The sequence below is a fragment of the Aspergillus terreus genome, genomic scaffold (assembly GCF_000149615.1).
Source record: "Aspergillus terreus NIH2624 scaffold_3 genomic scaffold, whole genome shotgun sequence".
NCBI lineage: Eukaryota > Fungi > Ascomycota > Eurotiomycetes > Eurotiales > Aspergillaceae > Aspergillus > Aspergillus terreus.
Window position 1 is genome coordinate 300,807 of NT_165926.1, and position 25,140 is coordinate 325,946.

General features: G+C 51.4%; 5 protein-coding genes across 5 annotated transcripts; 2 read left to right on the forward strand and 3 right to left on the reverse strand.

Moving 5' to 3' along the window:
- Positions 1–716: 716 nt before the first annotated feature.
- ATEG_01998 (mRNA splicing protein SMD2) lies at positions 717–1,399 on the forward strand (the record flags this gene model as incomplete). Its single annotated transcript, XM_001211176.1, has 4 exons — positions 717–739; positions 837–869; positions 1,049–1,297; positions 1,357–1,399. 4 exons carry the CDS (start codon positions 717–719, stop codon positions 1,397–1,399), a joined length of 348 nt encoding a protein of 115 aa, XP_001211176.1.
- Positions 1,400–2,118: 719 nt separating this feature from the next.
- Positions 2,119–4,219, reverse strand: ATEG_01999 (putative dihydroxyacetone kinase (DakA); the record flags this gene model as incomplete). Its single annotated transcript, XM_001211177.1, has 4 exons — positions 2,119–2,747; positions 2,801–3,426; positions 3,483–3,990; positions 4,213–4,219. 4 exons carry the CDS (start codon positions 4,217–4,219, stop codon positions 2,119–2,121), a joined length of 1,770 nt encoding a protein of 589 aa, XP_001211177.1.
- Positions 4,220–6,785: 2,566 nt separating this feature from the next.
- On the reverse strand, positions 6,786–9,413 carry ATEG_02000 (cullin family protein; the record flags this gene model as incomplete). Its single annotated transcript, XM_001211178.1, has 5 exons — positions 6,786–6,846; positions 6,901–7,261; positions 7,318–7,740; positions 7,804–8,884; positions 8,955–9,413. 5 exons carry the CDS (start codon positions 9,411–9,413, stop codon positions 6,786–6,788), a joined length of 2,385 nt encoding a protein of 794 aa, XP_001211178.1.
- Positions 9,414–10,157: 744 nt separating this feature from the next.
- Positions 10,158–15,431, reverse strand: ATEG_02001 (nuclear pore complex Nup192/Nup205 family protein; the record flags this gene model as incomplete). Its single annotated transcript, XM_001211179.1, has 5 exons — positions 10,158–10,208; positions 10,265–10,536; positions 10,591–10,746; positions 10,801–15,150; positions 15,248–15,431. The coding sequence occupies 5 exons, from the start codon at positions 15,429–15,431 to the stop codon at positions 10,158–10,160; spliced, it is 5,013 nt and encodes a 1,670-aa protein (XP_001211179.1).
- Positions 15,432–16,209: 778 nt separating this feature from the next.
- atmA (DNA-binding protein kinase TEL1) lies at positions 16,210–24,840 on the forward strand (the record flags this gene model as incomplete). The annotated part of the gene is made up of 6 exons (XM_001211180.1): positions 16,210–17,330; positions 17,383–17,723; positions 17,773–22,231; positions 22,278–22,668; positions 22,728–23,789; positions 23,839–24,840. The coding sequence occupies 6 exons, from the start codon at positions 16,210–16,212 to the stop codon at positions 24,838–24,840; spliced, it is 8,376 nt and encodes a 2,791-aa protein (XP_001211180.1).
- Positions 24,841–25,140: the final 300 nt, after the last annotated feature.

The following is a 25,140-nucleotide window of genomic DNA, read 5'->3' on the forward strand; positions in this document are numbered from 1 at the left end:
CTAACCATAAGCACAATAAGCCGAAAAACGAATTCCGGAGGGTAATCTAGGAACAGGAACTGGTCGGTAGGAAAGAGGCCAGTTACAGGCGAGAAACGGGGTAGTCGGAAACGTGATCGAGGAAGAATAAGTTACGCGAGGGAGATGCGTCGAAAATCGGTTAGGGAACGAGTATTCTTCGAGTGTGCGTCTACCCTCCCCTTTTTGTCTCTCCCCATAGGAGGATGGTTGGTGGATCGACGGCGACGGAGAGAATGCAGCGGTATGCGTCTACCTATGCAACAAGGTCGCGGGGAGCAGAGCGACTGGAATGCGGACGCGGGAAGGAAGGAAGCGAAGATGCGGTGAAGAACAAGCTTCGAGGATGCCGGTCGAGGGAGGAGTTCTGCAAAGCCAGACGCGAGGGAGAGCGAGAAGAAGTCAGATTGAGGGAGGTTGGGAGGGAAGCGGAGGAGGAAGAGGAAGAAGAAAAGAAAACGCCTTGCAGATGGGGATCGTGAAGCTGGGATGATCCGCAGGCGTGTCGGACGCGACGTGACGGGAACGCAGCCAATCGCGCGGGAGGCGCAAACACGGCAAACACGCGCGGCACGTGACCTACCGTGCCAAGAAAAGCCGCAAGTTCACAAGTCGCTGATATCGAGACTCCCGTCGTCGATACTGTCCCATCCCTCCTCTGTCTCTGTCCTCTCGTCCTCCCTTTATATCCTCCCACCATGTCGTCCGATCCTAAGATCCAGTATGTTACCCCGCCCCTGGTGATCATGCCATGACTCATCGTCCCGTTGTTCCTCGTCGGTGTTCCATTTTGCTAACCATTTCGTCCAATCCCGCAGAGATCTTCTGAACAAGCCCAAGAGCGAGCTCACGTACGTTTCCTCCTATCGCCCAATCATTGATGAAGCTTGAAAATGCCGCTTTCTGCCACATTCCATCTGAAACCATCATCATCACATGATGCCTCCATCCACTCGAGCTATCGAAGCTATACCTGTCGCATATAATCCCATCCATCCATTCCACCATCTAACCTCTCTCTCTCATCCAGTGAATACGAGGTCTCTCTCGTCGAGGAACATGAGCTCACCGCCGGTCCCCTCTCTCTCCTTCAGACCGCCACCCGCACACACACCCAGGTGCTGATCTCATGCCGGAACAACCGCAAGTTGCTCGCGCGAGTCAAGGCCTTCGATCGCCACTGCAACATGGTGCTGGAGAACGTCAAGGAGATGTGGACGGAAAAGCCCAAGGGTAGCAAGGGCAAGGGTGTCAACAAGGACCGCTTTATCAGCAAGATGTACGATTTCCGCATCCTCCACTTATTTGTCTCTTTCGGGTCTCCGCTAACCCTCCCAGGTTCTTGCGCGGTGATTCCGTCATCCTCGTTCTGCTGAGCTGAGGCATCCTCATCATTATCACGTGGCGGGGTTTTGGTCTGCGGCTCTTCTCCCCCGTTCGATCTGGAACGAAAAAAAGACATACCATGATTTGACATCGATACCCTCCCCTACGATTCCTCGCGAAGTTTTGTGTACGAGGGGTACGTGCGTGCGTCTGCCTCGCCGTATTGCAATCGACAGGGGTTTCCCATCTTTTCCTTCCTCATTGGAACTCTATGTCCGTCCGATGATTTTCTCATATCACGAGGGGATAGCTCTGGCGTTTGTTTGGTCTGATCCTTCGAAAAGTTTTGAAAAATCGAGCTAGAATACTTTGTCTGTGTCCTGTCCCATTACGATAGACATGTTCGGGTTTGATCTGGCTGGTCGAGGATGAGCCAGTCAGGGTGGACGTGGCTCATGAGGGCACAGAAATCGATACGATGCTCAAGTCGGAATGCATATATGTAATACTAGCCCACACAAGGCATGAGAACCATTGTTGGCCATCTTGATCTTCGCATTACCGAACCTATACTACCTTAACTGGTTGGGGTCTCATAATCACTGGAGCTACGAGCTTCGAGGAAAATTCACCACATAGGATAACAGAACATGCTTTCATTGGAACCAGTCCTAAGCTAACCCAGATAAACAATCCGTCATTACGGTCGTCAATTATATTAAGACACATGCTGCGATGCATTATGTACCGCGTGAAGAAGATCGATCCCACTCATTAGATAGCGTCGGCGATGCCAGTCAGGAACTCCGCCAGACCATACGCGCCAGGGTCGGGCACCTTGCCCACCCACTCTTCTTCGCCGCCCACGTAGACGGTGCGTCCCAGGCTGGCCTTCATGGCCTTGGTCGCCTCGGCGCCGTCGTTGGCTGCCTTGGCGGCCGCATGCACGTCCTTGCTCTGGAGGAGGGTCTCGCAGAAGGGCACAAGGGCGTCGATCATGGTGCGGTCGCCGGGCTGAGCCGGGGTGTACTTAGCCAGCGCGGTGCGGGAGTACTTGAGGGCCGCGGCCCAGACTTCCGCGTTGGCGGGGGTGGCAGACCCCTTGTCCTGCTCGCGCAGACCGTGAGCCAGAGAGTTAAGGAAGATGGCATAGATTGCGCCTGAGGTACCGTCCATGGTGTTCTCCACGACGGTGACAATGCGGTTCACCGCTTGCACCACATCATCGGTGAGGTTGGCGGAGGGGTCGTCCAGGAGCGCTTGAACCGCCTCGGCACCACGCTTCAAGCCCACGCCACAGTCACCGTCGCCAACGATGGTATCGTAGCGGGTGACCTGGGGCTCGGCCGCAATGACTCTCTTGAGACCGGCTCCCAGAACCTTCTTGAGGACGGCGGGATCCACTGCAAATGTTGTCAGTTATGGGACGGATACATTAGAGCGGAGAGGGACATACGCTTCACGTTGGAGGGTTGATCTTCCGCGCGACGGGTCTTCTTGGTCTCCACAGGCGCGTCGGAGCGGTGGGCCCAGGTGGATGGGCGAATGGGCGCGGACCAACCCACGGCCTCCGCAGGAGCATCGAGAAGCTCAAGGAACGACTTTCCGGGACCCAGGCCATTATCCGCAAGCTTGAGAAGAGAGATGCTGAAGCCCAGACCGTTCAGACTGGTCAGGAAGGTTCCCTGGATGACCCGGATGGGCTTGATGTTGTGGTTGCGCTCCAGCTGGCGGTAAACCTCATCGGTGATACCGGACAGTTCGAGGGTGCTGACACTGCCCAGGTTGTTGATCAACAGCACAAACTCATCACCAGGCTGGTGAGTGAGGAAAGCACGGTCAGGATCGTTGTGGTCCAGGATCTGGAAGAGCATGGTCTCGACGAGTTCCGGAAGGGTGGCCTTCACCCGGTGAGAGCCGGGTTCATTGTGAATGCCCATTCCGACCTCGACTTCACCATGAGGGATGGAGTCGCCCACTGGCTCTCGACCAGGAATGTGGACATGTTCCAAAGACGAACCCACTGAGGCGAGGTTCTGGTTTGCGAACTGAGCAGTGCGGTAGACTTCCTCGAGGGAACCACTGGACCATAGTTAGCACTCTGGACAGCAGCCTGGAGCATTGCATTCCAAACTTACCCAGCCTCAGCCAAGGCGCTGACGATCTTCAGGATCAGGACTCCACCGCCGATTCCACGACGGCCAACCTTGCCGCCCTTCTTCTTACCGACACCGGCGTCATCGTTGATGGCAAAGAACTCGGTCTTGATTCCGGCGGCCCGCGCCTTCTCAGCAGCCATACCGAAGTTGAGCACATCACCGGTGTAGTTCATGGGAATGATGAGGACACCCTTCTCATTGTCAACGAAGTCCATTGCAGCCTTGCGGATCTGCTCGGCGGAGGGCGAGGCGAAGATGGTGCCCGCGGCCGAGGCATCTAAGAAACCGCGACCCACGAAGCCCGCGAAGGCCGGTTCATGGCCCGAGCCACCACCGGAGACGATGGCGACCTTGTTCTTTGTGACAGCTTCGGGACGACGGAAGATGACCTTATTTTCGGGGTCGAAGGCAAGAGCGGGATTTGTGAGGGTGAGAGAGTGGAGAGCCGTGCGGACCAGATGGTCCGGGTCATCAAAAAAGTGTTTGGCTGAGAGGGTCGGCGTTAGCGGATAGACCAATGCAGGATAACCGGAGTTTGGGTAGATTTTTGTGGAGAAAAAAGAGGAGTTCACAGGAGCATGGGGAAAAATGCGGAGGGATCGTCCGTGGAGGAGGGAGGACGTCAATCGTCCCAACATCACTGCAAACTCGATGGAACGAAATAGTGGGGGGAGAACGAAGTTGCATCAAGGAATGGGAATGGACGTACTCTGCATGATGCGTGTTGATCGGAAACGGTTGTAGGCGGAAGATGGGGTATGACGTTTGAATCCGGCGCAAGTGGGGATGCCCGGATAGTCGTGAGCGGGAGAAATACGCAACCAGGAAAACGCTGGCGAGGAAATCGGAGAATAGACACTCGACTGCAGCGATTGCGGTCTCCTTTTTATAGACGAACGAGGTCGCTTGGGCCGCTAAGAAATCGGAGTGCGACTGGTTTCTGGGCGAAACTGGCCCCAAGGAAGACAGCGGGAGAATTCGCGGCCAGGGAACAAGGGGAAACACGAGTATCGCAACTCGTACAATCGGTGTCCCGTCTGTTTAGAGGCGGGGAAAGTGGAGTAATCGGTTCGCCTGGACTGGAGAGGTCAGTTCCGGAGGCTCTCTCTGTTGTCTCTCTTTTGCGCGTGCATCGAAAACTGGAAACACGCGAGGACCGAGGGATCTGTTATTCGCCGGCGCAACTCACAGTAGTTACAGTAGTTTGACAGGTGGAGTAACCGGGGTATCGAGGAGAGATGAGCGACGTGGGGGTGATGTCAATCCGGACGGCTCCGTGGTGAGAGAGTGTTGGTGTATCAATGGGAGTATATGCGAATGTGACTGGGAGAAGGAGGGAGACGGATAGGTAGCCGGAGAACGACGGCGATACTGTCCGGACAAGAGCAGCAGAGGAGAGGATATCCAGAGAGAAAGAAAGGAGAGCAGAGGGAGATGGCAGAGAAAGAAATATAAATAGCTGGAGAACTGCTCTGAGTACTTCAGCATGGCGTAACCAGTCTAGGCAAACCGGTTTGACCCTTTTGGATTATTTTATTTTGGATTGACTTTAATTTTTTTTTATTGTTCACATGGACAGTAGAAGAACTGGGGCATTTCCCAGATAGGAAATCATGAATCGAGGACTGGAATGGAAACATCCCCACTATGCGATGTATCTGTCGGGGCCCCGTGGTACTTAGTGGTACTTGGAGCTGCCTCACTTGGGGAAAGCAAGACGGTACCCCCAGTGTACCTTTCATCGTTTGTGGTCTGGACCGGGACTGTAGCGGCGCTTCGGCTTACCCTGTCTGGCATTCCCGCCCAGCCATCAGTTTCCCGTGACAAGAATTGCTTTGCGGAGTGGCGTTTGTTTTCATCTTTGGAAATAAAGTAGAATGAGTGGAATTGATACCGGGGAAATTCGGTGAGGATAGACGTGAACATCGACTCTGGGACTTTGTGGTCCTCATGCGTCCGGATTCATCATCCACCTTAATAATCCGCTGAGACTGATTTCGCCCTTGCACCAGACTAAGGTACCTACTGATACTAGATGGTCGATGAGTTGTCCAAGCAGGTCATATGCAATACCGGAGAATAACGTTCTGATTGTTGAGACAATCTCGGAGTACAGCGTAGATCGGAACATATGGAGTAGAGGTACTAAGTATGAAGAGCACTATGCTATACCTTACCCTCTACGGAGTATTCATAAGTACGAAGTATCTACGGAGTTCAGAAGTTTCTCAGTCAATACAACAGCAGCATCAATTGGCCTATCAATCCACTAGGTACTGTATATGAATGTAATGGAATCTTCGACGAAACACTAAGAACCCCCCAACATGCGACGGGATCATGAGACCTTCCAAAAAAGCGGGCCTCGCATCGTTCTCCGCTGTCAGATCTGGAGCCAATCCTTACTCCATTCGGCCCCAGGCTATTGATAGGGGACAGCTTGCGTACGCGGTCTGTCTCGTTGCTTCTCGCTGCTGCCGTGATCGTCCGTCCCTGAAAAGCTCAGACATCCACGTGAACTCCCGGAGCTCCAGTCCAGACCCGTCTTAGGTACTAACAGTACAGTAGACAATCCGACATCCGCATCCAGCTGCACAGACCCTGCCTGTACCACGGCATTCCGCCACAACACATTGCCCCTTCCGGCGCCGTACCCCCCGTCAGACCTTCCCTGGCTTCTCTGCCGAGTCGCTGGGCTTTCTCGGGCGAGTGTTGCCTGCGCGATGCAACAAGGGTTGTTGTCTACACGCAATCTAACTAACCATAATTGTATTCTGGATTATCGTGTCCTAGCCTGCACTGCGGCTCTCCCACTCCCCTGTGTCGATCAATCGGTTCTGTCTGCGTCTCGGCCGAATTGCCGAGGCAGGACGATCGTAAACAGTCATGACTTTCTGTGAGAACCGTTCGAATATTTCCAATTCCTCCTAGAACAATCGCGAGTCGAATCCCATGGAATCCATTCCCCATCCTTCGGCTCGGCACCGCGGTGGGACCGGAGCTCCTCCGGTCGTCTTGCCGATGTCAGTACTAGCGCAAGATCACCGAGTGTAGCCTAGATCAATGAGAATATACAATATCATTCAAATGTAGTTACTCCAGATTGATATCGATAGGAGCCATGATCTCTTAATATAACTACCGTCTAAAGTGACAACAACACAGGAAGTGAGTTAACACGACCTCATAATAATATATTGAGGATATTCTCGCGTATTCATAGGTCTCATCATATTAATATGGTCAATCAACACAAAGTCGTATGTACGCCATTGGAACATTCTACGCTACATACTGGTACCGGTTGCCCTCCTCCCGTTCCATGTAGTCCTTTTCAATTAATCTGCACTCCGTCAGCAATGATTCCTCGGTGATGGACAAATAAAAAAAAACTTACTTCTCGATGTTCTTCTTGATATCAGCCGGCTCCAACACTCCCCGGCTGCGTGTCGCCTTGATCACCTCCGCTACCAGTTCCGGGTGCGTGATCGTCTTACGACTCTTCATGATCCGCACAATCGCTGCCTGCGTTTCGTAATGCCGATCGGCCGCCACCCGCTCGTGCGTCGTCTTGTTCTCCTCCTTGGTCTCCTTCAGCTGGATCTGATTGATCTTGATCCGCATCTTCGCATCAGAGAACCCGGCGTTATACGAGAACTCGTCCGTGGGGTTGACGTCTCGCCCTTTCGGCTTCTTGCTGAGTACCCGATACTTGGCACAAGCGAGGGATTGCAGTGTGCGCTTCAGTTCTTTGTCGGCTAGATAAAGGTTAGCAATCCACAATGCACGAGGGATAGAATCGGCCGGTACTGACATAGACTGGTTGCTTCCTGGATCTGGGCATAACTCAGAGACCCTCCCTCCGGGACCTCATTGAACAACAGGAGCACGATAGCCTGGAACGAACTAACTACCAATTCCTTATCTCCTTTAGGAAATCGGGCCCGCAGTTGGCAGTGCGCCAGCTGATGCTTCCAGTTGAGTTTCCGTCCCTGATACTTGTTGTAGTAGAACTTCTCGAAGTCGTCGACAGCGGTGGCGATCTCCGGCGGTATTCGGACTTGGACGTCGGGGTATGTTGGCCATGACGCGGAGGAGAGCACGCTCACGTTCAGATCTACGGGCAAACGGTGTCGGCGCTCGCGCTGGAGAGAGTTGTAGGCCACCATTTCGTCTCGTGCCACATCCATGTCCTTGAACATGGACTCCAGATTGTGCGTGAAGCTGGATCCACATTCTGATTGATCTTGTCAGCCCAACATCGATACAGTAGACACGAGCTAAAAAAGATTAGACTAACCTGTCTTGAGTCGGGAAAGCATGCTCTTCTCCGCATCGTCACTGGCACTGCGGCCCATCAGCAGCCGACGGGCCAAGTCGTTCTTGTAAAAGGCTTCAAAGACTGCCTTCCCATGCACAAAACGGAAGAGATCTAGGACCTGATCCAATTGGCGATTGATCTCGGCGTCTTCGTCAGCTAGCGGAACGTCATCCGCATTGCGCCCAGGAGGCAACTTCCATCCACCCTTGAGTAACCTGTCCACGTACTTGGCGATCATCTCACCAGTCTTGGGATTGTCAGTTCCTCCAGTGGACTCGGACTTCCTGCCCTTGTTCATGAACGTTTCGAAAGCCTCGCGCAGTGTATGGCCCAGTTCCTCGTTCCGATGAAAAGAGTTATTCCACGTTTCATCAAGCTGCTGTTTGAAGTCCAACAAACGGGCAACCATTTCTGCCTCTTTCTCATCGTCGAAGACAATACCAGAGCCTTCTTCTATGATGTACGAGCTGAAAGCCCCCTTCAACTTCCTACCGAGGTCTTGTCTCTGGAGGAGTGAATAGAGCTTCTCTAGAGCGACTTTATTGCTGGCTCGCAACAGTCCAAGAACGTCCTTTTCATTAAGTAGGACCGCCTCCTGATCCGCCACCAAGGCTTGATCAAGCAGCTCGGATAGCTTCTGTTTGGTGCTTCGGTTGAGCGAAAATAGCTCGCATCGGTCAACTTCTCGTTGGATCAGGCGGTGACTGTTTTCCGCGAAGTTTGCGAGGTAGCCTGACGCCTCCCTTTGGGCCCAAGAGGCAAAGAACTTGCTTGATTCAGATACAAAGAGCGGTTCGAAATTGCTGCTGTAAACATCGAGGCCGTGGAAAAGTTCGATGGCATTTCGCAGCAGAGAGGAATCGGCAATCATACTCTGCTCTTCGTCACGGTCGGCTTCTATAAGGTCGCATGCCCCCTGTAGAATTTTGGGCTCGAGCACAGGATCGGTGAAGATGTTCTGTCGGAATTGGATTAATCCCATTTCGCGGATCACGGGATATTCCTTGGAATGAAGGAGGAAAGATTGGTCGAGGTAGTAGAAAATCCATCGGATGGTTACCTGCCTCACGTCAATGCGATTGAACTCAAGCAAATGGTTGACGTTGTCTGGAGGATAAGTCGCCACATACCAGCTTTGACTGCCAGGCCGACCATGCCTCGACCACCGCCCGTAGCGTATCAATATTACTCCCGCTCCCGGCCTTGGCCACCAGCGTATCGTGAAGCTTTCCGGAGACATGCTCTCGACAACGGTCTTGGAGCTTCTTGACCAGCACTGCGGCCCTTCCCTGGCGACACACATTCTCGGCGCCCTTATAGAGTTCTTCCAACGATGTGTCCGGCTTTCCACAGTCGAAAATCGCCGCCAATGCCGCATCAAGTTGACCCCAGACCTTTTCAAAGTACGAATCTTGGTTTAGTCGGGAGCCCGTGCGGAGGTTTTTCACGACGAGTTTTTTCGCGCCGGTGTGGGGGGTGAAGTTGTTTTGACGAGAGGATGCGTTGAATGGGCGAGGTTTGGTGGCGGACGACGGACCAGACACGGGCGGCGCGCCGGGCTTGGACTCCCGATTCGAGAAGTTATACATCCTGTCGGTGGACCCCTGTCCCTGCCCGTTATCTGCAGGCGTTGGAGCCGACGGCGAAGACGATAGGCGCAGACGCTTGTTGGTCGGGGATGATTGGAGAGGCGTCGGGTGGGAGTTGTTTCTGGACAGGAGTTCTGAGATAGTCGTCTGCTGATGGTGAGGTTGCTGGGATGCGTCCTCTTGCTCAGAGAGCTTCCGCTTGCCAGTCCACTTGCGCTTACCGCTCCTCGGTTCGGTGGCGCCTCGCGGATTCTGCTGCATCTACCCGGCTGTGTCCGAGAGGAGAGGTGAAGAGGGGCGCTCAGCGACGGAAGGATCCAGATGACAGCTGAGCTGGACGACTCATGGCAAATTCACTCGGATTGCGACAGTTTTCGCAGGAGCAATGGGACGACAATGGGGGAAAATCGTAGCGAGGGGCAAGTGGGCGGGCAGCGAGGATGAAGTGGAAGAGAGTTGGAGCATCTCAGGACTCCGCAGTTTGGCTGACGTTGAGTCGGAGATAAGATAATACGTCCGTGGGTTCTCTTGGTTATGCAAGCCACACAAACCACAGGCAGTTTATCTACTCCTTACCTAGAAATCGGATCAATAGAGAATCGTAAGAAGTGTTGCTATTGAGCGTGATTTCAGTTCTTTTAGATTCAAGCCTATATGTTATGGATACGACTATATCCAAATGCACCATTCCCATAACGTCATTCCGTGACTCCCATAATCATCTACAATGGCCTTACGCCCATCTCATGAGAACAATCTAGGTCCCATACGCTCTTTCACCTCTTCATCCTCATACTATACGTCAATTAGTCGAAGCTCTCGGGACAGGCACCATATGCTCGCCAACATACCTCTAAAAAGTCTGTACCAGCGACGAGCGCCATATACGACTTGGCTAAATCGTCAAGAGTGTTACGGTGAGCTGCGGCAGCGGCTCCACCGATCTTGGCAAGCCGTTTGAATATACCGACCATGCTTTGTCTATTTTCCACGAGGAACGAGCGTGTTTGTTCCATCATCTGCTCATTGTGCAGGCCACGTGAGAACACCGCAGAGACAATGACTCGTAGCACAGATCCTAGAAGATCATAGTATTTACGAAGAGCATCGGGGTTGTCGATGTCTATAGAGCCTATTAGAAGAGCTCTGATGTTTATTCAACAAGGGGGATGCTCACCGATACCAAGGTCAGGATCAGCAGCAAAAAGCTGCGAGTCCCGCACCGCTTGGAACAGGCCAGTTTTGAGGACGTGGATTGCCCCGTTCTTTGTTTGACACAGTTGTTGAAGCAGCGATAGGAGTGACTCATAGTATGACAGAAGGAGTGGTGTATCTTTGCGTGCAGGGTTAGTCACAATCCTCATGGCGTCTCTGTGTTAAGACTTACCGCTTGCTTGGGCATTCCGTAGTTCGATGGGCAACGTTCGAATTGCGTCCAGGAAAAGACTCAAGTAGTTCGACTGCGATATTAATTCGGCCAAAGTCGAGTCTGATTGTTTATCCAAACCGGCAAAAAGGTTAAGCAGCAACAGGGCGGACACGCGACACGTTTCTTGTCCAGCGTATGCGTCGTCACAGATAGCCTCAATGAGAGCGGGACCAGATGTCTTCACCACCTGATGACTATGGTGCTTCATCCCTTCATGCGCAGCATCTGAAGAGATGATGCGCGCAATATAAAGGGAGCAAATGTTGTAGAATGTTTCCCGGAGAGTAACATTTCCCGTGGCCAGGACAATGCCCCGAATGCAAATCTGGAACAGTTGATGGAGCTTCTCATCGATTACATCCCCACCACGGCGCGAGGGGCTTGACGTGATTACAGAGGCATCCAGCTTGGAGACTAGAGTTTCTGCGAGTCGAGCTAGCTCAATCCCTTCTGGCAAGTCTTCTTCAATGGCGACCTCAAGTTTGGGAAGGATCAGTTGGATGGTGTGCAGGATAAAAGTAGACTTCCGACCACCCTCAATTTCGGAGCACGTCAACATCGTCGTAATGAGCTCAGTCCAAGAGCGCAGGGCGAGGTAGCGGTTATAGTTGATTTGCCTGATTTGGTTTGTCGACCGAATGAACAGAGTGAGGTTTTCGGCTTCCGCCAAAAGCTGCTCTTCGTCCTGGGGCCGCAGCTGGCCGCCGGAAAGTAATTCCTGCTTTCTAATTTGGATGAGCTCTGTCACCTCGGCCAAATTATACAGGATGAGGGAATCGTCCGGTTGAGGCTTGGCACAAAGATCAACATTGATACCGTGAAGAAGTGACAGATTGGGTGGCTGGAACTGTTGCCGAACGTCCAGATCCGCGAAGTCAAAGAGGTCAAAGACAGTAGGAGTCATCACGGCATCTCCAGTCTCCAATGTTGTGCTACCAAAGAGGGTCGAGACGATATCTCCTTGAAGCGTTGGTGAACCAATCTTCGCGGCCGAGCGAATTTCAGTCGCTGCATATGCGTACAAGTAGCTCCGATAGAGCAAGAACTCTGCTAGAGCGGTCGTCGATTCGGAAATCCAAAATTCATCAGCAATGATCGGTAGTGCATCCCACAGGGTATTCGGTCCGATTATGGGCTGACTAGCGAGGATCGTAGACAGGAAACGGGCCGAACGCATTTCAGCAAGCGTAAAGTAGGAAGATAGCTTGGAAGACCATAGATGTTTCAAGACTTCAAACGCCATACGCTTGAGGTGCACCATCCACGGCAGGACATTACCATCCACTTCGTCTGGGTAGCTTTGCAAGAAGCCAATAATAGCATGCAACAAGGACATCGAATTCGCAAACAAGCCCTCTGATGGAACGTCGAGAATATTGCCAACACTCCTGAAACCGAGGAGAACATGAGCCACGGTGGGTCGATCATTGAGTATTCCAAGACAGCTGTTCAGAAGTGCTAGGAGACTCTCCCGGATAATGTAGCCGGGAGCCTGTGGACCAGACTCAAGTTCTCGTAGTTCGGGTTGCATTTGAGACACCAGAGGGCGTGAGACACTGTCCACGTCTACCTCGGTGCTCAGCACTTCGACAATCTTGTTCGACGACCGCCATTTTATGAGCTCTGGGGACGAGATTTTGTTGAGTTTAGTTGAGCTGGACAGCTTTTCCAACAAAGCCATGGAGGTGATAGTAAGCTGCTCGTGTCCAGTGCTGCAGTAGAGACACAAAGCTGGAATGATCGTCAAATTATTCAAGACGCTGTCCTCAAAAGCGGAGAGTGAAGAATTTGCGACATTGATCCTGGTACCACCGGACTGAGACTTGACCAACGGGCGAACAATGTTGAGATATGTTGACTGAAGATCCATCATTAGATCCATTACTTCGAGGCTTCTGACCAAGGAAAGAACCAAGATGGAGTCAGATGATGCTCGGGCGACCTCATTGACGTCTTGTTGAGCAGTTGCAAACAATGCCTTCAGAACGTCTTCGTTGAACAACCATTCCGCGACTCGTGCGAACGGATGGAGACGGACATAGCTGATCAGCGACGAAGTTTTGACGGGGGAGTCAGATGGCACTGAGGGCTGACTGAGAACGGTCACAAGATTCTCGTTGAAAGACCTCAAACATGTCACCACGAAGTCCAAGCAATTGTATGTTAACAATCGAGTCTGGCGTTCGTTAAGGTCGGGGATCCTCCTCGACAGGGCGTGGCCCAGAATGAAGTCAATGTAAGGCTCGATACCAGGCATGCGATAGGAAGAGCCCAGGGATTCCGGGAAAGGCAATAAGACATGGGACTCAGTTGCATCAAGCGATGGTGCCGTGATCGAATATATCAAAGTCACAAAGGCATTCGATTGGTCGAAACTCTCACCGATCTTCTGGAATGCTTGTTGCTCGTGCCATACAAGCGGGTTCGAGACGAGAGGGACCTTGCCCAGCCCGGAAGCGCCTACGTTGCCACCAGATATCCATTGATCGATCGACAACCACATTTCGTTGCCATTGTGGGAAGACCTTTCTGTCATCAGAGCTGCCAAGGTAGAGAACACGGTAGCCCTCAAGTGTGTCGGTATTTGGCCGTTAGACAGAGTTAAGAGGGTAGAGACGATGTTGAACGAGGGATGTTGGAGCATCCAATCCCGTATGGCGCCGCTCTGCTTACACAGATGTCCGAGCAATCGGAGGTAGCAGGTCAGCATTACCGGGCTCTCTGGTTCACTCATATCGGCGGGCTCCGACTTCCTGGCACGTAACACCGTCTGCGAGCTGGAAACAGAGGGTTTTTCGGTAACCCGGGTTGCGTAGAGTTGGAGCTCCGCGAACATCTGTGACCAGTTCATGGAGGTGGACCTCTTGAATTTAGCGGAGAGATACTTATCCTCCTCAGAAAGGAATTTGTGCGCTGCGATGGCGTTTTCTTCTCCTCCCGCAATGGAGCATAGCAGCTCGCAAAAGGCACTGACTCGGGGAACAGTTTGCCTCTTTGAAGCCCACTGTAGGAATCCATACAGGTTTCCATCGGGGTCTGCCCAGAATTCCTGTGCAGCATCCGGACGCTGTTCAAAGGCAAATGCCATTACCATCAAGAAGGTTTCCAGATGAGTCCGAGCCTCGATAATCCCACGATGAAGGCTAGAAGTTAATCCATCCCTAAGGGCGGTTATTTGATCCAGCCGTTGCGAGTCCTCTTCCGATTTCAACAACCGAACTGCATCTGGCATGTTGGCGATGCACGATTCTGCGAAAACCTCGAAATATTCCATGAGCAAGGCCTTGAGGTAGCCAGCACACGCATCAGACTCGAGCATGGCGGATGAGCTCTCTTTCAACAACAGAGCCACCAATTCGCTGCGCGCGGGATCCGCCCATTCTTCATTATTGACACCATAGCAGATGGCCAGCATAAAATCCAAGCCCCCGTCATCCAGCGCGGTCATGAACATCTTGGTGCGCTCCTCCGCTTCCTTCTCAAGATCAACCCCCGGTATAGGCGAAGAAGGTCCATCAAAATCCCATCCGCTATAAACTGCCAGCCAGAGGGCAACGACAGCTGAGTGAAAGGTTGGGAGCATCCACGTCTGACCGTCTTTTGTGGAGGTGACCGCTGTGTTCAAGCTCCGCGCCTCTTTGTACGAGCTGGGACTTTCGGGAGAACCGTGCTGAACGAAGGCGGCAATAATCGAGGGAATGTAGTGCACAAGCAGGCCATCAAACCGGTCTAATTTCCTAAGGCGATTGAGAAGAATGCGAAGGTCTTCCGAGCTGGTGTAAGGACCCTTGAACATATAGCAGAGAATAGCGCCCAACGACTCGTGTTGTTGCAGGAGGCTGATACGCTGGTACTCGATAGCCTCCATGACATCGGTATCCTCCGATTGACCGACGATAGACGCTTTCTGAATCTGTTCGGCGAGAAGGGAAAGCCATTGTTCAATATCTTCCATCGATTTCATGCATTTCCGCGCGTACAGCGATGCATTGCGCAAAGGACCGTCTTTGATCTCAACCACGAAAGCTACCATCTCCTGCATTATATCCTGCGCGAATTCGTGCTCAACTTCGAAAGACTCCTGGAAAATGAGGCGCAAAGCTTCGAGCAAGAAGTGCCGGCGTTCGTGGAACCGCATGATCGCGGCGATGAGAGGGGGTCGGTCCAGCACCTGAGCATCATCCTGAGCGCCGAGGAATATAGCTGCTGCATCAAGCTCATCAATATTCAGCGCATCCGCCAGTTGTAACGCTCCTTGTTGAAATTCTTCGTTGACTGAATATTCGACATCGCCTAGGGTGATCTTGCCTGCAGTCGCAAACACAAGTCAGTAGGCCATAACAACATAGGGATGCTCCTATTGAGCTGCAAAAAGTAGAAAACAAAGGTCCAGGTGGCATTTTACCTGAAAGAACCGCCTGGCGACTGGCGTTGTTCTTCGTGGGTTTGTCTAGGAGCTTCCTAAAATCTTCGATGTGAGACTCCAACTCCACCCGAAGACGCTCAATGTTGACAAAGGAAGAATCAGAAAGGGCCGACAGATCCTGGTATAGGCCGCGAAGGCCCGCCACAGTATCCGTGTCCCCCATCCTCGAATGGCGTTGGTGGTTTTGGGGGGTTCCTGCGGAGGTGGAGGAGGATGTTTGTTCGGCGGCCAAAAAAGGTCGGAGGACGCGACCAAAAATCCCGGCCCAAAAAGGCGGGCGGAGCTTACCTTACTTATTCGGTCAAGCCACACCTGGGCTCCACGCGCTCCCGTCATTCATGCCGCTGCACATACGCTGTTGACCATGATACATGATTCTACTTGTTGAATTGAGTGATTGTCGAAACATCTAGTTATTATGAGCTGAAGGACGATTCCTCCGAGGCTGTGCGGCGTATACAGACCAAAACATCGCCATGGCGGAAATTACCGTCGAGAAAGCATTGTCGCTGCTGTCGTCGGACAAGCAGAAAGATCGCACCGATGGCTTGGCTGGTAGATTCAGACCGAATAAGACCTTTTACCTGTATTTCACTAACACAAGACAGATCTGAAACACATTCTCCAGCAAAGCAAGCGAAACTCGAAGCTGTACGTGAAACCAGTTGGTGCTCTTCAGTGCTCTTCAGGCTGGCGGCGTTAACGGGTATTATTTGGCCAGCGCCTCATTGAATGACAAAGCGTGTTACAAAATCTTTGAATCACTCTTCCGATTTTTTTTTACAGAGAGGTCTCTCTATAACCGTGCACATTCCAAGGGTGCTTCTACTGCTCGGTTATCAGCATGCGCCTCTGTTATACGCACGGCCGTTGATGTCTTTCTGCGCAATCTGCGTTCAAGATCTGTCCGTGCAATCATTGACCATGTCACGGACTTCCTCATGGTCCCAAGTGATGGCCTATTGGACGTTCTATGTGTGGACTACACGAAATGCCTAACCTCAATTCTCCATTATCCTCCACATCTCGAACATCTCGGAACCAGCGAATGGAAAAAGATCCTGGATTCCTGCCTCAAAATCATCAATGTGCAGAATGATGAGGAGAGTTCTCTACTGTCGTCAAGTGAGCGTCGGTCTACCCTTGATGGATATCTCGCCAGTGATCGAGGCTCAACTCCATCGCGGATGACTCCCACATTACCTGTACGCGAGAGGTCCAAAGGCAATCAAAGTGCTATTGGCGAGGCTGTGACATGTATTCAACTGCTAACCACGTCTTCCAATGCACCGATTCAAGACCACTTCGACAAGGTCCTACGCTCACTAGCGAAGTTTCTGCGGCCATACCATATCCCTGGCGCGACTCATCAGGCTGCCATCAGAAGTATCAACTCTGTAGTCATGAAGGTGATGTTTGACCAAACTGAGTTTATCCGGATGTTTCTGTTGGATTTGATCCCTACAATCCAGAACCTGTGGACAACCAAGTTAGCAGGCCTGAAGGATGGACTACTTGTCACACTCATGCTTTGCCTGATTATCTTGACCGATACTGTCAAACGCGAACCATCGGAGTCCTTGGCAAGCATAATTGAAAGCTTGACCGATGTCATCTTTTCAGAGTACACGAAGCGTCCCGATAAGGAGATCTTGCAAATCGATGAGGTGACTTTTTACCAGACCACATCGGATCACGGCGAGAGGTTTTCCGTATGGCCTCGCCCTGAGAGCCCCAAATCTGAACATAACTGGACAACCATATGGATAATATCGAATCTCATGAAGCTATCGGAAGAGATAGCTGCATGTTTGGCACCACCACGTGTAGTGGGCGAGGAGTCAACGAAGAAACCGCGCCCAAAGTCGCTGATAGAAGACGTGCATCGTGACTCAGTTTTAGCTTCAGGGACTAGGAAACTATGCGCCTTACAAATGATCCCATTTGTCTCCGGTCAGAATGTCAGTGTCGAGTCCAAAACGTCATTGCTCCACCGCTTGATCCCTAACATTCTTGATGATAATGGCATGGTGTCCTCTTGGACAATGATAGCGATAGCGAGGTCAGTACCAATGCGCAAATCACAAGAGCTGATGACTAACTGAAGACTATAGCCTAGCTGGCAGTCCCGGGGTCGACTCTCAGGCCTTAAAGGCTCCTTGGCGGCAGATTTGGGATCTTGCCTCTCGCGCTTCTACCTCCCAGATCACCTCGAGAGCTGCATGCACTCTGATGAATTGTCTTCTTCAATTTGATCTCTTGGAATATTCAGAAGTTGCTGAAGTAACGACTTCCATGCTATCGTCCGTCAATTTGAGCGGCCCTTCTACTCTCTCCGACGCGTCTTTGGCTCTGTGGGCAACGACAATTCGTGGTATTGCACAGACAAACCCCGGATCAGTTCCAAACGCGGTCAACCAGATATGTGCATGGTTACGACAGTCTTGGACGATTGGTGCGTGTCTCCAATAACCACTGTAGTTATTTTACTAACCTGAGATTAGGCACTACAACGGACCGACTACAAACTGCCCAGGTTGCGACATTTGCGCGTCCCCTAGATCTCTTGAACACGATCCTGGCGACTACCAATCGGCCATTTGAGATGCCAAGATCTCTTCTCAGAGGCCCCACGGGCCTAGTCGCCCAGGGCTGGTTATTTTACTACAGGTCCAGACAACTGCTGAATTATGTGTTTGATCTCAGGGGATTGACTGATTTTGTTGAGCCATGGTTCCAAGCGGAAACATTGTCCCTGGATACTTTTACTCGGCAAGACCCTAACGATAATGTCGTGTTGGACCTACTGAAAGCGAAATCAGAAGCATTTCTGCATGCTTGGCGATCATTGTCTGAAGACAAATCGCAGAATGTAACACTGGATACAATGCAGATTCTTGTGTCATTCTGCGTTCTCATCGCCCTATACACTCAATGCCTTCCCAAAAATTGTGCCTCTCGCCTTGAAAGTTTACAGGAAAATACACACTATCTGTGGGGAGGCTTATGTTCATTTCTCACTAATCGTGACCATGATTTCAGCCAAGTTTTCCTGACACAAATTTCTCCTTTGCTTGGCCCCGATCTATATTCACCCGAGGCAAAGTCAGTAGTCAAGCAGGCGCTTTCGCAACTTGCACCTCCGTTGGCTCGTGTCCTTGAGACTCATCGAAAATCTCAGCAGGACACCTTATTGGCTCAAGATGAGGAGCCCATGGATTTGGACGACCCCTTGATGAGTTCTGACGACAGACTAGCGGAAGCTATGTGTATCATCAACATGAATCGAGATGCGTCGTCGTTGATTCGAGACTTTGCAACATTTCAACGTTCTGTTACCATCCAGTTGTCCGTTTTCGAGCGAATACATGGCTCTACACACAGCCCCGAGGACGAACCCAGTACCGGATCCCTGGTAGACTATCTAACGGACCTGGATGCAGCCGATCTTCTGTCCGCGCGTGCCTTTCTACCTCATGTATATCGTGCATGCTCTTGGCTTGACAGACCTTATTTGCTTCGATTACTCGAAGATATAGGCGAAAAATGTCTCCGGGAATACGAGCTTGAGCGTTGCGAAAATGCCCACATTCTCTGTATCCACATGATGCACAGCTTTGTCAAATCATGGGCTATCGGAGAGAGCGACGACCTGAGCGATTCAGCTTCGGATATATACACGTGGTTCATAGATGTGCTGTTAGCGAAAGGCCGGGCATCCCCAGCTGTCCTTGCCGCATTCGTCGACCTCTTAGGAGGACTTATTAGCTGCAATGCCTCTTATGCAGTTGGCGAGTCTGATCCGTCACCTAGGACTGGTCTTTTCATGATCCTCAAAGAAGGTGATATTTCTGTGAAATTCGATGCTGGAGCGCTTATCCCAAAGCTGTTTAGCCAGTATCCATTAACAGACCACGACGCCATCTTTGATGATGTGCTCGAGAGCCTTCCTAGAGATCTCGATTGGGTTGAAGGGATTGCTCTGCGTCTATTCATCCTGGCCCAGTTGGCATCTCAGTGGCACACTTTACTTCGGAGGAGTATCTATCATATGTTCGAGACTCCGGCTCAAGCTCCAGGCTCGCTCTGGTATGCCAAGAAATGTATATGCAGAGTATCAGAGTCCCTCGGGCTCACTGATCCTAAGGAACTCTTCCGACTCTTTTCTTCGCAGGTCCTTTACACCTGGATGGAGACGCAAACGATCACATCCGTGCCATTTAGCATTTTCGGATATGAAAGTATAGAAGAGATGCTGATCGATGTCCAAGATGAAATTGTTGGACAGATAATGATGCGTGCGAGGGATGATGAAGGTGTCGAACTTTCAAACCATCTTGGAACGCCGTTCGTCGAGCTTCTAGGTCAATCCTTTTATAAAGCGGAAGCCTACAGCATAGCACGAGATCTCAGCACGCCTCCAGGACAGGGTAGCCAACCTAAAGGTGTGGAGAATCGGATGAAGAAAGCGCTGGGAACCGATCGTTTCCTGCGTCTCATCGACCAGCAATTTCCACAAGCAGTATCGACTTTTTTTGGGGCATTGGATCAACATGAGCAGGTTGAGAGGGCTTTTTCAAAGCGGCCAAATTTTAACGCGGCCCTTTCCATCATGAAATGCATCCTTGGGAAAAGCTCCTCAAACATAGCGCTCCCCCCGAACCAACAGCCATCGTTTAGAGCTCGTTTCCTTCTCGATGAACTCGAATTCCTATGCAAGCGCAGTGGCTACGAGCTTGAGACGATATGGACCCCGGCTTTGGTATCATACATATGCCGAACCCTTTTGGAGTCAATACATCCCGCCCTTGGCTCCCTTCATGCGTGCGCTGTTATCCGGAAGATCCGGATTCTTGTCTGTGTAGCAGGCGATGCTGTTCTAAGCGACTACCCTCTTGAAATGATGCTCAATGCGCTTCACCCTTTTCTGACAGACCCGTATTGCTCCGAAGACGCATTGGGGATATTTTGGTATCTATTGGAAGCAGGCAAGGCTTATTTGATGGAGACTCCAGGCCTCATGGCCGGAATTGCTGTCTCTACCCTGCTGTCCTTGGGCAAATTCCTCGCATTTGCAGCAGACGAGAGCAAAATCGACTCTCAGTCGAAATCAGTATCTGAAAAATTGCGGGAATTTTTACACTGGTTTGAAGAATACCTTGAGACTTATGAATCATCCACCTTGAATGCAGAACAACAAGGGTTGTTTCGGCGCCTAGTGGCATCTTCCAACAAGCGGTATGCGACTGACCAAATTGACGAGGACCGAACAGAGCGCGATGTCTTGTTGGAAGTATTAGTTGACAGAATCTCAAAGAACAGCTTGCTGACCAAACCTGCCTCCAACCACATCATAAAGCTGTTATGCACTGACTCCATGCTGCCGGACGACTGGCAACTTGACGTTACCGGCAATGATGAATACGCTATTTCAAGTAGCGTTGCAATCTGTCAAACGCTTCGAAATTTCGAAACCGGGTCAAGATACAGGCTCTGGGCTGCTAGGATCATCGGAAGAGCATTTGCTGCTACTGGAACAATTGGAGGGGAATTGCTGAGGGAACAAGACCAAGCCCTATTCAAATACGCACATTCTTCTATGGCTGAGTTCAATTTTTCGAAAGCCCGAATAGTTGAGATACTTTGTGACATGCTTCAAAAGAGTACTCCCAGGGAAGTTGGCCTGGTTGAACGGACATTGCAGCTTATTGTCAGCAACCTTGATAAATACCCAGACTTTGCACCATGCCGCGAAGTAATACCAAGTTCTTTGATGAAGGCACTTGCTTGGGCCCCTTATCAATGTCCCGCTCTTCCTCTACCATCTGAGGCTAGGGGATACTGTCCACGTCTTGCATGGCACCCTCACCTTCCATCGGCCCATTGGGCCCGTGAAGTTGGACTATACTTGTCAAAAGCAGCCACGGGAGATCCTGTCGTTGGTGCCCTGAGCAATCTTCTGTTTGCCATGCCGGACCTCGCAGCCGACCTTCTGCCGTACATACTCCATGATGTGCTTCTTGCAGAACTTCATGGAGAGGCGCAGGTACGTCAGGAAATATCTGCCGTCTTCAAGCAAGCTTTGCGGGAAGTTGATGACACTACGGTTCCCCATGTCCGACTCATCATCAACTGCATTCTGTATCTGCGAAACCAGCCAAGACCGAAGGAATCCACAATCGTGCAGCGCGATGAATGGCTCGATATTGATTTCGCGGAGGCTTCTCTGGCGGCTAATAAATGCTGCCTACCTAAGACTGCCCTGATATTGCTCGAGACTCATACTTCTCGCGTGGCCCATGGAGCACGCCGCTCCTCTGTTGTCAGATACGAAGCGCCTCCAGAAATGCTCCATGAGATCTTCAAGAATATAGATGACCCAGACTTTTTCTATGGTGTTCAGCAAAATGCCTCACTGAGCTCGGTCATGGAGACGCTTGAAAGGGAAAGTTCCGGCTTCAAGAACCTTCTGTTTCAGAGTGCACATTATGACAGCGACATACAAATGTTCGGCAATGGTAAAGCTCTTGGTGTTCTCGGTGCTCTCAATGCGGTCAATCTACAGGGAGTTGCCAACTCCATGTTTTCTATGGCAGGCGGAGGATCGAAAGATACATCGAGCTCGTTCGACAGCATGTTGAAAGCTGCAACGAACCTACGCCAATGGGATGTCCCCGTCTCGCCGCTAAACCCTTCCCCGTCCGCAACGATCTTCAGAGTTTTTCAAAGTCTGAACACATCGAGCATCCTGGAAGATGCGATGTCTTCTATCGACGAAAGTCTCCTGTCTATTTTGGACCTTGCGACAAGTAACAGTCGATCGGCGATGTCCTTGCGGACGACGATGAGGGTTCTGGGCGTCATGACGGAGATAAGTGATATCTTACGCGTCAGGTCAGCTGAAGAAATCGAAAGTGAATGGCAGAAGATTACAGTTAGAAACTCCTGGCTGAAGACTACCAGGTAAGCCGGCTCTATTATAACACGAAGACTATCCTAACATATATAGCGTCGACGAGGTCGGAGAAATATTGAATAGCCAAGAGGCTCTGTTCTCATCGATCAAGCAAAGGGATTATCTGAAGTCTGCTATGAATCTGAGCGATCGTGATGCCCAGCTTCTTGAAGTGAAAGCAATCCGCCAGTCGCTTGCCATAACGAGAGACCATGGCATCGCACAAGCTTCGTTGAAGTCCGCCGTGTGTCTCTCTAAACTTTCAGAGCAATGTTCCGCATCAGGCATCAATGTCGATGGAGCTGCTAAGTTCGACCTGGCCAACGTGTTGTGGGACCAAGGCGAGATGACACCGTCGATTCAAATGCTTCGCCAACTGAGAGAACAGAACGATCTCCACACCCAGGCAGTGCCGATCAGTCGTGCAGAGCTTCTCGTAACTTTGGTAAGTGCCATGTAATGCAACAGGTCGTCCGGTGCACACCCGGTCTAACAGTCACACAGGGTCACCATGTGGCAGAGGCACGCCTGGAAAAGCCCGAGGCTATAGTCCAGGAGTACCTGTCCCAGGCAGTCAAAGAATTGCGAAACAGCTCAGCTGGAGAAGAGGCGGGGCGAGTTTACCATGGGTTTGCAATGTTTTGCGACCAGCAATTACAGAATCCGGATGGTCTAGAAGACTTCAAAAGAGTGGAACAGCTCCGAAACCGCAAGGAGAAGGAGGTTCGTGCCCTCGAAGATATGATGAAATCTGCAGACGGGAAGGAGAGGGATGCTCTGAGATATCACCGGACGAAAACAAAACAGTGGTTTGACCTGGATGATCGTGAATATCAACGTCTGCTGCGAAGTCGGGAGTCGTTCCTGCAGCAATGCTTGGAGAACTATCTGCTTTGCCTCAAGGAGAGTGAAGCATACAACAATGATGCTCTGCGGTTCTGTGCCTTGTGGCTTGACAAGTCCGACAGCGACATCGCGAATCAAGCTGTCTCGAAATATCTCCACGAGGTGCCGAGTCGGAAATTCGCCCCTCTGATGAACCAGCTGAGCTCCCGCCTATTGGATACCTCTGATGAATTTCAGACAATGCTCTTTGCCTTGATATCTCGCATATGTGTCGAGCACCCCTTCCATGGGATGTACCAGATATTTGCGAGCAGCAAGTCGAAAGGCAGCAAGGACGAATCGGCCCTGTCACGCAACCGAGCAGCTGGGCGATTAGTTGACGGCTTGAAGAACGACAAACGGATCGGTCCAACTTGGGTTGCTGTCCACAACGCGAATATCAATTATGTGCGTTTTGCGATCGACAGATCCATCGACAAACTGAAGAGCGGCGCCAAAGTCCCACTAAAGAAGTTGTCGGCCGGTCAGCGTCTCGAGCAAGATGCGGCCACGCAACGACTGCCGCCTCCGACGATGCATATAGATATTCGGGTCGATTGCGATTATAGCGACATCCCCAAGCTTGTTCGGTACCACCCTGAATTCACCATTGCGTCGGGTGTTAGCGCACCGAAAATCGTCTCCGCGTGGGCCAGCAACGGTCAACGATATAAGCAATTGGTAAGGCATATTATTCATTCTGTCAGGGCTGAGCTAAATATATCGGCAGTTCAAGGGAGGAAATGATGATCTACGACAAGACGCAATCATGGAACAAGTTTTTGAACAGGTCAGCAGTTTGCTCAAAGACCACCAGGCAACGCGGCAACGAAACCTGGGCATCCGCACGTACAAGGTGCTCCCCTTGACGTCCAATGCTGGGATCATTGAGTTTGTTCCGCATACCATACCTCTGCACGATTATTTGATGCCCGCGCACCAGAGGTACTATCCCAAAGACATGAAGCCGAACGTTTGCCGGAAGCATATCGCGGACGTTCAGACCCGGTCCTTTGAACAGCGAGTCAGGACCTACCGGCAGGTAGCGGAGCACTTCCACCCAGTCATGCGGTACTTTTTCATGGAGAATTTCAATAATCCCGACGACTGGTTCGGCAGACGACTCTCGTATACCCGCAGTACTGCAGCAATCTCAATCCTCGGACATGTACTTGGCCTGGGAGACCGTCACGGCCATAATATCCTCCTGGATGAGCGGACTGGAGAGGTTGTACACATTGATCTGGGCGTGGCGTTCGAGCAGGGCCGAGTCTTACCTGTCCCTGAGGTCGTCCCGTTCCGTTTGACGCGCGACCTAGTTGATGGGATGGGAATCACCAAGACGGAGGGTGTCTTCCGCCGCTGTTGCGAGTTCACCTTGGAGGCGCTGCGACAGGAGTCATACAGCATCATGACGATCCTTGACGTGCTGCGATATGATCCGCTGTACAGCTGGACTGTATCGCCGTTGCGGATGAAGAAAATGCAGGATGCCTCGGAAGCCGGTGGTGGACCTCCTGTACTCCCGGGTGCTGTCGACAAACGTCAAACCAACGAGCCCAGCGAAGCTGACCGTGCCTTGACGGTGGTTGCGAAGAAGCTAAGCAAGACGCTGAGTGTTACTGCCACTGTCAACGAGCTGATCCAGCAGGCCACGGACGAGAAGAATCTTGCGGTGCTGTACTGTGGTAAGTCCCTTTTCTTGGTATGCGATAAAAGACTTGCAGGCTAACTTGTTTGGGGTAGGATGGGCCGCATACGCATGAGTTGTATATTTGTAGGGCAGGAAGTAATTGTATATAGTAATCAAACATTCTTTGGTGTGGTTGTATTAGCGTTGTTATCCTTGTGGTGAGGCAGTGAGGCAGTTGTATATATTTGTTGAGGCTCCGAGCGGATGTCCGTTTCCGGCAACGGAATAGTAACACATCAACCTTTCTCTTCCGCCTTTTCCTCCCCTTAATTTGACCTCAACCTGCTGTTATCTGAGAGTCTCGCTTGTGGAGATGTTTCACGCTGTCCGTCTATGGAC